This window comes from Leucoraja erinacea, chromosome 13, assembly GCF_028641065.1.
Source record: "Leucoraja erinacea ecotype New England chromosome 13, Leri_hhj_1, whole genome shotgun sequence".
Taxonomy (NCBI): domain Eukaryota; kingdom Metazoa; phylum Chordata; class Chondrichthyes; order Rajiformes; family Rajidae; genus Leucoraja; species Leucoraja erinaceus.
The window spans coordinates 49,248,618-49,261,068 of record NC_073389.1 but is presented as its reverse complement, the minus strand read 5'-3'; the positions used below and the strand labels follow the sequence as shown (position 1 = coordinate 49,261,068).

At 39.6% G+C, this 12,451-nt stretch overlaps 1 protein-coding gene across 1 annotated transcript in view; it reads right to left on the bottom strand.

The window, feature by feature from the left end:
* The window catches only part of itsn1 (intersectin 1 (SH3 domain protein)), a 171,800-nt gene that overhangs the window by 85,078 nt on the left and 74,271 nt on the right, over positions 1-12,451 (bottom strand). The window contains 1 exon segment of the mRNA XM_055645202.1: positions 10,763-10,902. Coding sequence (XP_055501177.1) covers positions 10,763-10,902 — 140 coding nt within the window.

Here is a 12,451-nt window from a genome sequence, read left to right as displayed (position 1 = left end):
ACTAAGGTTTTTTAAGTTTTATTTTATTTTTATTTTTTTTTAATTTTAAATAAATTTGATTATCATACAGTAGACAATACAGTACAGACCAAAGATCCTAGAGGAGCAAAGACCACTCCTTCGAAATCCAATGGACTGGCGTGTAGTACGTGACGGAACGTCACGGCCGCCATTTTTCAATGCGACACGCGACTGTGCCACCCGCTGTGATCCAAAGCAAAGATTATAGAGCTCCGCTATAATCTTTGATCCAAAGCAAAGATCCTCGAGTATCTTGTAGCGGGAACAGCCCCCTCCTTTGCGTAGTTTCCCTTGCATTGTATTGCTTTAACACACACTGCACAAAATTAAATTTAACGTATACATATTATATATATTTATATGAATGTGTGTCTGTGTGTGAGAGGCAAGTTAGAGATAGTTAAGTTTATTCTCATGGATCAGAAGCAACTTTGATTTAAATAATCACTTTTAATTTATTTGTCTTGTAAGATGATATACATAAACCATAAAGGCAATTATATATATAATTATATAGTAATAATATATATATGCATATATATATTTATACACACATATATATACACATACATATATACACACATATATATATACACATACATACGTATACACATACATATGCACACATACAAATACACACATACATATGGATACATTTATATGCATACATACACACATATAAACATACATACATATATACACACATATACATATACATGCATATATATACACATACATATATATTTATACATATGATTAACATGTAGAGGAACCAACGAGAGAGCAGGCTATTTTAGACTGGGTATTGAGTAATGAGGAAGGGTTAGTTAGCAATCTTGTTGTACGTGCCCCCTTGGGCAAGAGTGACCATAATATGGTTGAGTTCTTCATTAGGCAGGCAGTGACTAGTGGGGTACTGCAAGGCTCAGTGCTGGGACCCCAGCTATTTACAATATATATTAATGATCTGGATGAGGGAATTGAAGGCAATATCTCCAAGTTTGCGGATGACACTAAGCTGGGGGGCAGTGTTAGCTGTGAGGAGGATGCTAGGAGACTGCAAGGTGACTTGGATAGGCTGGGTGAGTGGGCAAATGTTTGGCAGATGCAGTATAATGTGGATAAATGTGAGGTTATCCATTTTGGTGGCAAAAAACAGGAAAGCAGACTATTATCTAAATGGCGGCCGACTAGGAAAAGGGGAGATGCAGCGAGACCTGGGTGTCATGGTACACCAGTCATTGAAAGTAGGCATGCAGGTGCAGCAGGCAGTGAAGAAAGCGAAATGGTATGTTAGCTTTCATAGCGAAAGGATTTGAGTATAGGAGTAGGGAGGTTCTACTGCAGTTGTACAGGGTCTTGGTGAGACCACACCTGGAGTATTGCGTACAGTTTTGGTCTCCAAATCTGAGGAAGGACATTATTGCCATAGAGGGAGTGCAGAGAAGGTTCACCAGACTGATTCCAGGGATGTCAGGACTGTCTTATGAAGAAAGACTGGATAGACTTGGTTTATACTCTCTAGAATTTAGGAGATTGAGAGGGGATCTTATAGAAACTTACAAAATTCTTAAGGGGTTGGACAGACTAGATGCAGGAAGATTGCTCCCGATGTTGGGGAAGTCCAGGACAAGGGGTCACAGCTTAAGGATAAGGGGGAAATCCTTTAAAACCGAGATGAGAAGAACCTTTTTCACACAGAGAGTGGTGAATCTCTGGAACTATCTGCCGCAGAGGGTAGTCGAGGCCAGTTCATTGGCTATATTTAAGAGGGAGTTAGATGTGGCCCTTGTGGCTAAGGGGATCAGAGGGTATGGAGAGAAGGCAGATACGGGATACTGAGTTGGATGATCAGCCATGATCATATTGAATGGCGGTGCAGGCTCGAAGGGCCGAATGGCCTACTCCTGCACCTAATTTCTATGTTTCTATGTTTCTATTATTTTCCAACGATCAATAGATTTACGATCAGTTCCTGTGGATTGGAGGATAGCTAATGCTATCCCACTTTTCAAGAAAGGAGCGAGAGAGAAAACGGAGAATTACAGACCAGTTAGCCTGACTTTGGTGGTGTGAAAGATGCTGGAGTCAATTATTAAAGATGTAATAATGGGGCATTTGGATAGCAGTAAAAGGATTAGTCCAAGTCAACAAGGATTTATGATTTTACAATGCATTTAAGCCTCTCCCATTTTTATGAGATGAATTCCTGGAATATGTAGGAAGTTTATTGTAACCTAGTGCTACTTGCCTGAACAATGGATGATATATCACTTAAATGCAATTGTTTTCAGTTGTGTGGAGAGACCTGTATATTGAAAATGCGTTTTGCCTCTAATATGTCAATTTACCTTAAATGTAGAAGAGCTTATTAAAATCTTCTTACAAAGACCATTAAGTATTTTCTATCTATCCTCTTTTGGACCCAAGGCATAGCAGAGCTGCCAACTCTCACGAAGAGGTAAGGGAGGGAGAGATGGAAGGGAGGGAGAGAGGGAAGGGAGGGAGATCGCAAAGAGAGGGGGAGAGAGAGAGAGAGAGAGAGATCGAGAGAAGAGAGGGGAGCGAGAGATCGAGAGAGAGGGGAGAGAGAGATCGAGAGAAGAGAGGGAGAAGGGGGGGAGAGGGAGAAGGGGAAAGGGGGGGGACAGGGAGAAGGTGGGAGGGAGAAGGGGGACAGGGACAAGGGGGAGAGTGAGAGTGGAACGATAGCACATTATAACGCGCAGCCGTCCCATTCCGACCAAAGATTATAGAGCAGAGCTCCACTAGTATCTTTGATTGCGGCCGCCGCCACCGAACCCCCCGTCCCACCATTGCACCCAAAGATGATAGAGCAGAGTTATATAATATTTGATTGCACCCTTCTTCACGGCGGGCTTGTGATCTTTGCTTGTGATGTCTTGTATGTATGTGAGTGTTGTTTGCTATGTCCCTATGTTCGAGAAATATAATGGGTAACAGCCGCCCATTCTCGGACTTGAATCTGAGCTCGAAAAATCTCCTGGTCACTGGACCTAATGTGTCCGCGGGCCATATTGTGGAGACTAATCCCTTACAAAACAAAACCAAAAACGTACAGAAGTGTTAAAATTGTCTTTATTATTGTGGTGAGTAAAGAACTATTAAAAATAAGTCTAATAACTTTCTAATGTACCAACAAACCCAGTTTCCCAATGGCCGTTGATGGGAGAACAGAAAATAACATTTTTACGACAGAATATCGACTGAAAATAATAAAAATATTTTCTCACCTTTCTTTTTTATTGGGGAACCTAAAGAATGACAGGTTGGGTCGTTTAGATTTACGATTAGAACACTTGATAGCAGAGCAGTGAGATGAAATTTAGATAAGGACGCCATGACAGTGTGGGGGAAGCCCAATAAATGCCTCGAAAAATGGCGTAGACGATCACACGTCATACTACGCGTTTTTCGAGGAGTGGTCTATCTTGCTCCTCTAGGATCTTTGGTACAGACTTTGTTTAACGGTTACATATGAAGTATCCAGGTTTCCAGGGACCCAGTTACCAAAGTAGCTGGGATCCTCCTTTATCGGTTTTAAAGAGATACAGCGTGGATACAGGTCCTTCAGCCCGAGATTTCCCCCCCCCCCTCCCCCATCGATCATCCATACACTTGTTCTATGTTATCCTACATACCAGGGTTAACTTGGAGAAACCAAATAACCTACATGTCTTTGGAACATGGAAAGAAACCGGAGCACCCATGCAGTCACAGGGAGAACGCACAAACTCCACGCCGACAGCACATGCAAGATTGAACCCAGGTCTCTGGCAGCAACTGTACCGTTGCACCACTGTGCATTCCATAAACCACATTTCTGCAGCCTGGAAATTTCCTGGATCATTAATGTGTCCCACTAAGGATAATGGCCATTTCACATACAGGCGCTAACATTTTATTGAGTTCAAAATGAGTTCCCTACCAAGTCCTAATATTTCAAGTCTCCATTTCAGAGAAGCTGAGAGCAAGTTGGAAATCAGCTGATACACGTTAACAACCTTGATTGCTCCGCAGTGCAAAATAACGGAGCAGGTAATTAAGGTTTGTTGGCTACAGGAAACTATTTGAGTTCAGAGGCTCAATATCACCCATTACAAATGAATATTACCAGAGAAGCAAGCTAAATATTAGACGCTTTAAACAAAGTAATGCAATTTCCTGCCTTCTCAAAGAAGCTGTCATCTTGTGGCGCATGAAATATTATGCTATTAATTAGCAAAGACTGCTTCCCCCCCCACCCCCCACCCCCCATCCTCATTCCATTATTATGAAAATAGAAAAATATGAAAATAGTGTTCTGTCACAGGTGCAAATTTCAAACAAAGCACTGGATTCCAACTCCTCAAAATAAATGCTGACTTTAACAGTTAACAACATGGAAATAATAGATTTATTTTTAGAAAAATTAATTTACAGGCACATTTAAAGCTATTTATGGGAAGACTGAAAAGATAGTTTTTTTTTTTTTTTAGCTGATCATTTTTGCCCCAAACAGATACTTCAAAGGGTAGATAATGGAATTGTGAATTGATCAGGGATTGGACCATGTATGGATTGCAGAAACATCAAGTTTTGCAAAGGCACTTGGCTTTTCAAATTGGGATAATTCAACATTCTTCTTGAATACAACAGTTGAACCACTGTTTAAAATTAGTCCTAACAATTAACAAAAGGCTACTACAATGAGACCATTGTACAAGACTGTAAATGGATGCCAAGAAAGTCAGTGGCCTGACTACATAGCATTTAAGTACAAGGTAGACAAAAATACCTGGTTAGACATGCAGTAGCGTAGCTTTAAGTGACCAATGTGTCATAAACAACTCCCCACAGTTTTAAGGTTTAGTATATGGGAAGTTAAAGTCTCCGAGCAATGATATTATTTAATATTACGATGCACATTGATAAATAGATTTAAAAGCCAGCACCAGAATTCTACACACACTATTTGTAGCATTTAGCAACCAGGCATTAAATGAACTATGTATTTCTAAATAGAAATTGAACTTTACGCCAGAATGAACACTGGCATATTGCACGGGAGAATAAATTGATGAAATACCACCCAAGTTCATTAACAATATGGTGAAATGTTGAAAAGTAGCATCAGCTACTGGCATTTTACCTCAATGAAAAGTGTTAAACTGTAAATGGTTATCTAATTCAGTTTCCCTTGCCTTACACCATTGATTCACGCATGAGGCGATACAATAATTATTTATTCATTATTTATTGATGGTTACATAACCATGCTTTGCAAAGTCAAGTCCTTGTTGACACTGTTTCTGGGAAAGATCACTATATAATAATTAGTGCAAACAATGGATACCTTTCTCTATTTTATGAAGACTAGCTCTAGGGTCAGTATTTAGAATGAGTTACAATGGAATGACTGGGGATTACAGCGAGGATCATTTTTTTCCAATCACCATTTATATTTCATCTTGATATTTACAGAAGCAACTGAGAAACTTGGGCAACATTAGCAAACAGTTAGCTTCAACATTACCGTCAACGGTCAAGGAAAACGCATAGAAGGGGTAACCAAAATATGTAAGACAGTATATTAAAGTCTGGCATAAAGAAAAATACGATTTTCAAAGTTGCAATATTCTACAACTTAAATATTTTAAGCTCTGCTGCAAGGCCGTTAGAAATGACAATTACAAAATTCAATAGATTTTTCCATTTCTGAAACTATTCTAAATTTTATTCCTAATCAATATTTCACACCTCTCTGCTTCGGATCAAAACAAATATAAGGCGACCTCTGTCCTAGATTTCTTGGTCATGAAAAATTAGCTGATATCATGAGCTCTAGATTTCAGTGTTGGAGTTGGGGTGTGGGAGGGGAAATCTTGGTGTTTCATGGTCAGGGGTTTGGTTGTAAGGCAGTTTGTGGGGATGATAAAAGTCGCCTCAACATTTCTGGGCTATGAAGCAGAAAGCATTGAAACAGTATATTAGTACCAATCCCCATCTCGGCAGCATTCTTACACACTTCTTGTCAGGTGTGGCTTGGTGATAACTTTATGTTACAGAATGAGAGATTGAAGTTTCACTCCAAAAACTCCATTCTTTTATCTGTGCTGATAGTTCAATACAGGGAGTGCTACATTGTTAGTGATACTATTTTTCAAACAGGTCATTAAATTGAAGCTTCCCACTCACCAGCGACTCTTGATGAAACACTTTCTAATTGGAGCTATTCAAGGATTTTTTTGTGGTCATGCCAATATTTCTCCCACATTTAACATCAAGACAGACCTTTTCACTAATGCTTGGTACTTTAGTATCCATGCCAGTAGCTGCTTTCCCAGATTACAACTCAGAGCACTGATCACAATATGCTTTATTCGGTTTCAATGTCATGAGTGGCACTACATAAAAACAAATCTGCCCTGACTTTTATCTAGACTCATACATGACGAGTTATCATGGGGAAACAAGAAATCAGCATTGGAAGCAATACGTGGAATTATAAACTAATGTGACATAATAATTTCAGAAATTGAAGACTAAACATTAGTGTTGTAACCATTAAAATATTTGAATCAGCTAATAATTTAATTGTACAGTTACTGCACTAATATCAGCCTTTAGTCAGGGATATTGTTGCTATATTTAGTTTTGAAAAATTAAGGTGAACATCAAAGGCCTCTGCAAGACTAAAACCAAGTTAGACATCTTGATAGGATTTGATGATTAATCCAAATTGGGTTTTAAATATACAGTGTATTCAGAAAGTATTCAGACCCCTCCACTTTTTCAATATTTTGTTACGTTACTAAAATTGATTAAATTCTTTTTTTTTTATCATCAATCTACACACAATACCTCATAATAAAAAGGCGAAAACAGGTGTTTTGCAAATTAACCATAAATAACTGAAATATCATATTTACATAAGTATTCAGGCCCTTTTGTGGCACCGTTGGCAGCGCTCCGCTTCAAGTGTTCTTGGGTATGATTCCACAAGCTTGGCACACCTGTATTTGGGTAATTTCTCCCATTCTTCTCTGCAGATCCTCTCAAGCTCTGTCAGGGTGGATGGGGAGCGTTGATGCACAGCTATTTTCAGGTCCCTCCAGAGATGTTCGATTGACAGGCTCTGGCTGGACACTCAAGGACATTCACAGACTTGTCACAAAGTCACTCCTGCATTGTCTTGGCTGTGTGCTTAGGGTCGTTGTCCTGTTGGAAGGTGAACCTCCGCACCAGTTTGAGGTCCAGAGTGCTCTGGAGCAGGTTTTTCATCAAGGATCTCTCTGTAGTTTGTTCATTTTTCCCTCGATCCTGACTAGTCTCCCAGTTCCTGCTGCTGAAAAACATCCCCACAGCATGATGCTGCCACCACCATGCTTCACCGTAGGTATGGTATTGGCCAGGTGATGAGCGGTGCCTGGTTTCCTCCAGATGTGACGCTTGGCATTCAGGCCAAAGAGTTCAATCTTGGTTTCATCAGACTAGAGAATCTTGTTTCTCATGGTCTGAGAGTCCTTTAGGTGCCTTTTGGCAAACTCCAAGTGGGCTGTCATGTGCCTTTTACTGAGGAGTGGGTTCTGTCTGGCCACTCTACCATATAGGTCTGATTGGTGGAATGCTGTAGATATAGTTGTCCTTCTGGAAGGTTCTCCCATCCCCACAGAGGGACTCTGGAGCTCTGTCAGAGAGACCATCGGGTTCTTGGTCACCTCCCTGACCAGGTCCCTTCTCCCCCGATTGCTCAGTTTGGCCAGGCGGCCAGCTCTATGAAGAATCCTAGTGGTTCCAAAGTTCTTCCATTTAAGAATAATGGAGGCCACTATGTTCTTCGGGACCTCCAATGCTACAGATATTGTTTTATACCCTTCCCCAGATCTGGGCCTCGACACAATCCTGTCTCGGAGCGCTACGGACAATTCCTTCGTCTTCATGGTTTGGTTTTTGCTCTGACATGCACTGTCATCTGTGGGACCTTATATAGACAGGTGTGTGCCTTGCCAAATCATGTCCAATTAATTTAATTTACCACTAGTGGACTCCAATCAAGTTGTAGAAACATCTCAAGGATAATCAATGGAAACAGGATGAACCTTAGCTCAGTTTTGAGTGTCATAGCAAGGGGTCCAAATACTAATGTAAATGTGATATTTCTGTTATTTCTTTAATTACTTTGCAAAAAATTCTAAACAGCTGTTTTCGCTTCTTCATTCTGGAGTATTGTGTAGATTGATGATAAAAAAAATTTAATCCATTTTAAAATAAGGCTGTAACGTAACAAAATGTGGATAAGGTGAAGGGGTCGGAATATTTTCTGAATGCACTGTATATAATTTAAAAAAACAAATAGTTTAAATTATACTGTGCAGTGTTATTTGTGCTATAAACATACATGATTTATATTTACAGTTATAGATTTAGAACAAGACATATCCATATGCTTTATGAAACACATTATGTTTATAATAGATCAGAGTGCTGAAATGTTGAGGTTATTTTTTACGTATAAAAAATGTTTAAAAAAATAACATTTTGCCATGGACCCTAGTTAAGCTTTTGGGAGTTCTGACATCAAAATGACATGACCAATGGGAAAAATGGCAAAATTCTGTGTACCTAGCAGATGACTTGTGCAGAAGGTATTTAACACTTCCATTTAGAAATACATTTCAACAGCTGTGTAGAAGCGCATTTAGGGAAGAAACCTTTAAAAAGAAGTCTAAGTAGTTCACGCAGCACAGCAGGAAGCCCAGGCACTGCAGCAATGCATCGTCCACAGCCACAGACTGGAAGAAAAGAAATGTGCATATTTAACTGTGTAAAAAAAAAGAACGCGGAGCAGCTGAGACAGGCTCCAATCCCGACAAAAATTTAAACCAGAGTCGCTTTTTAAAATTACCTCCAGGAATAAATTCTTTAATAGCTGCCAAAGTACACCTCAAAGATTCAAATCACAATTAAAAAAAAATCTCCTTGGACAATAACCGTGTTACATTTTCAATTAATTAATTGTATCAATTGCATTAGCCCAACCACCATTCCCCCCCCCCCCCCCCCCCCCCCCCCCCACCCCCCCAGACCTGGTTCACAGTATACAAAAATTCAAGCCAAAAGGAAAAGTAATGAATGAAAGCTCACTGTGAACCCACCCACAGCAGTATGTGCTGTGTGGTTAAATTAAATAAAATATTTTGTGTGTAATATTAGTGACCAAATCCCAAGTAGGTCGAATTAATATTTCCATAAAATCTTATACATTTACCATTGAGAGTAACAACTTTAATAAAAGCATTAGCATCAAAATGCAAGCCGCTCTTATTAGGTGTAATATATCTCATATTGTCTTCATGTCTTAATCCCATTTTCACCATTATGTACCCTCATCCACATGGTTAGATTGGAAACAGTGGACAGGTGGTATTCCAAGAAAATGTACCGATTAATTACAAAACAGCAAAATACTCAATTTTAAACAAAGTTCAATGCCGGTGCAATTGTTCAATAAATGTATACAGTCAATCAAAACTGACCAGGCAGGTCTGAGCCAATGTTAACACAGCTGGGATTGAGAGGGAAAGATGGATCACCCATGATTGAGTGGCAGAGTAGACTTGAGGGGGCAAATGGTCTAATTCTGCTCCTAGAATTTACGAACATCTTGACTGAAGCAACATCCAATATTTATCACAAGCAATTCATGTTGATTTTTAGGGACCTTTCAATGTAAAATAGTAAAATGCATATATTATTCCAAATATTCCACTGACCTAAACCTACAAAATATTGACAATATAAAAATACATTAACACAAGTGAATAAGCAAATAAATATTACTGCCCTGCAAATACTTTGGGGATATATTCTAACGCAACCCAATCACAGAATAGTTTATGTTGAAGTAAATTGCTTAGCCAGGAGAGGAATCACATTTAAATGAGATACTACGTCAATATAGCCTCTCTTTCCTCTATCAGGAAAAGATTATTCCACGGAAAATATGCAGCAAATCAAATCAACTATGAAACAAGGTCAAAATGCACATGCTTAATAAATTATACAGAAGGATAAAAAGAAAAATAGATTTGTCTTTAAATTTGTTAATGCTATGTGGACCAGAACACATTGGCCACCCACTTGCAGACGCATTTGCTCAGCCACTTCAGAGGGAAGTTAAGTGTCAATCACATAGTGAGGAGATGCACACAAGCCATGTCAAACAAAGACAGATGAAAATTAATGAAACATATTTATAATGGCCATCCAGTAACTTCATGTTAGTAACACCCACTTTTTTAATCCAGTGTTTAAATTAAGGTGCCATGGCATGATTGAAATCATGTCTCTGGATAAACCTTCTAGTAATGTAATCAACAGGCCTCCAAAATAATTACAGCCACTTTCTGGAAATTCAGTCCCATTCCTGCAGCTTAATTTAAAGAATTTATTTCTTGGCCGGTACTCCAATCTTAGGAGTGTTATGCAAAATTACCACCTTAAAGCAAATACAATTGAGCAGTTTAATGTGAAGGGCACCAAAGACAGTCATATGTAGATGTTAGTCTTCAGGCATAATTTAGTTTTATCCCAAAACATATGCATTAAACATGACTGAGTGACGAATTTGAATTTGGAAACCAAGCCATTTCAACCATGCTGTTCTCACTCAGGGAGCATCGTGCAATGAACTGCATCAAAGCTGAACGTCAGGAAGGAAAATAAAGTTCAGTATTACCTTTAACTGATTATTGAAGACGTCTATCTCCTGAAGCTTTGCCCTCGTTTCTGTCTCAACTTCATCAAGTTGGTCACGAAGCCGTTGTCTCGTCAGCTCTTTGCTTTCCAAAGATTTTTTGACAGCAAGAATAGCGTCTCCTAAGTAGACATATGTAAAGGCAATGCATCATTTGAAAACAAATGGTCACAAAATATGTACAAAATATTAACTCCCCATCTTGAAAATGACTAAAAAAAAATGCAAATGCAAGGTGCAAATACAAGGCTTGACAAAAGTTGGAGAAAATATTTATACCTAATCTATATTTAACTCGTATATACTGATTATAATTGCTAAATAATTTCACGTGCATGGGCACTTGGGATTGGCATCATTGGCAACGTCAATGGACGGGTTATCTGTCCCCAATTCCTAATGCATCCTAATCTCCACACTGTCTTATCAATTGCAGATTTCAACACCTGTGAATGGAAAATAATGTATGGCAAACAATCTTGTCCATTTTACTAAATACATTGAAATTCACTCCAAAACAATCAGTCTTGGGCTTTGGTCCAGGAAGATCAATTCATAAATGATTATTGGTAGATATATTAATCTACATTTCACAACTTATATGAAATATATTACACATTTGTCTCTTTCAAAATAAAATAGCTCTCTTGTGTTTTTAACTCCCCAGCCTGACTTCTCTGGTTAACTGGCATAATCTTGATAGCTATCTTACACCAGAAGAAATCTAGGAGGACACCTCTGACAAACTGTATATGTATGGCACAAACACATCTCTTTCAAAAGGAAAATGAATAAATATAGAAACGGGTAATATTAATCGTGTGCGGACGTGGCGCCAACGGACGAGAAGTTGAAGCAATGAAGTGGAAGCCAAATATCCGATTGGAAACGAAACCGAAACGCCAACTAACCGAAAGGCTGCGTTGCCTAAAAGCAAACTTAACGAATGAACGCGCTGCCGAAACACCACCTACAAGCCAACGAACCGAATGCCGCTCAATAGAAAAGTCAAATAACAAACGTGACGTTGCCGGGGGGCAGAACCTGTCAGCGATTGGTCCAGACCACCACGTCCATCACATCACTATGGAGGGATGAACATCGTCCCACACCGCTGCTCCACCCGACCCACAGCCCATCAGTGCTGCCGCTCGGGGGAGATGAGGCGGAGGGTGGCCGTGGGTTAGTGGGGGCTGTCCCGAGGGATGCGCACCTTCGGCCGCTTACAACTTGGTGCTTGGGTTCAGATTACCCAGTCACCTATGGCTTGTGTGGGAAAATGACCCCCACCTTCCCGTTGTCTCCACCGGCGGGAAGATGGCTTTTAGGCGACGCAGCCTTGGTTAGTTGGCTTTTATGCGTCCCGCCCTTTTGGTTAGTTTGCATTTAGGCATTCCACTCTTTCGGTTAGTTGGCATTTCGGCTTTGTACGCTTTCGGTTATTTGGCATTTCAGCCTCATTTCCATTTGGTTATTTGGCTTCCACTTTGCTTCGGCTTTTCGTCCGTCGGCGCCATGTTCGGGTACCAAAATTAAGGGAATGGGAATTTAAGCAAAAAAATGAATACTTAAATTTTGGAAGGGTACATCAATACCAACGCTTAAAATGTGGATTACAAGTATGTTGGACACCGCTCATCTTGAGGAAATGCGATTCCTCCTAATGGATAA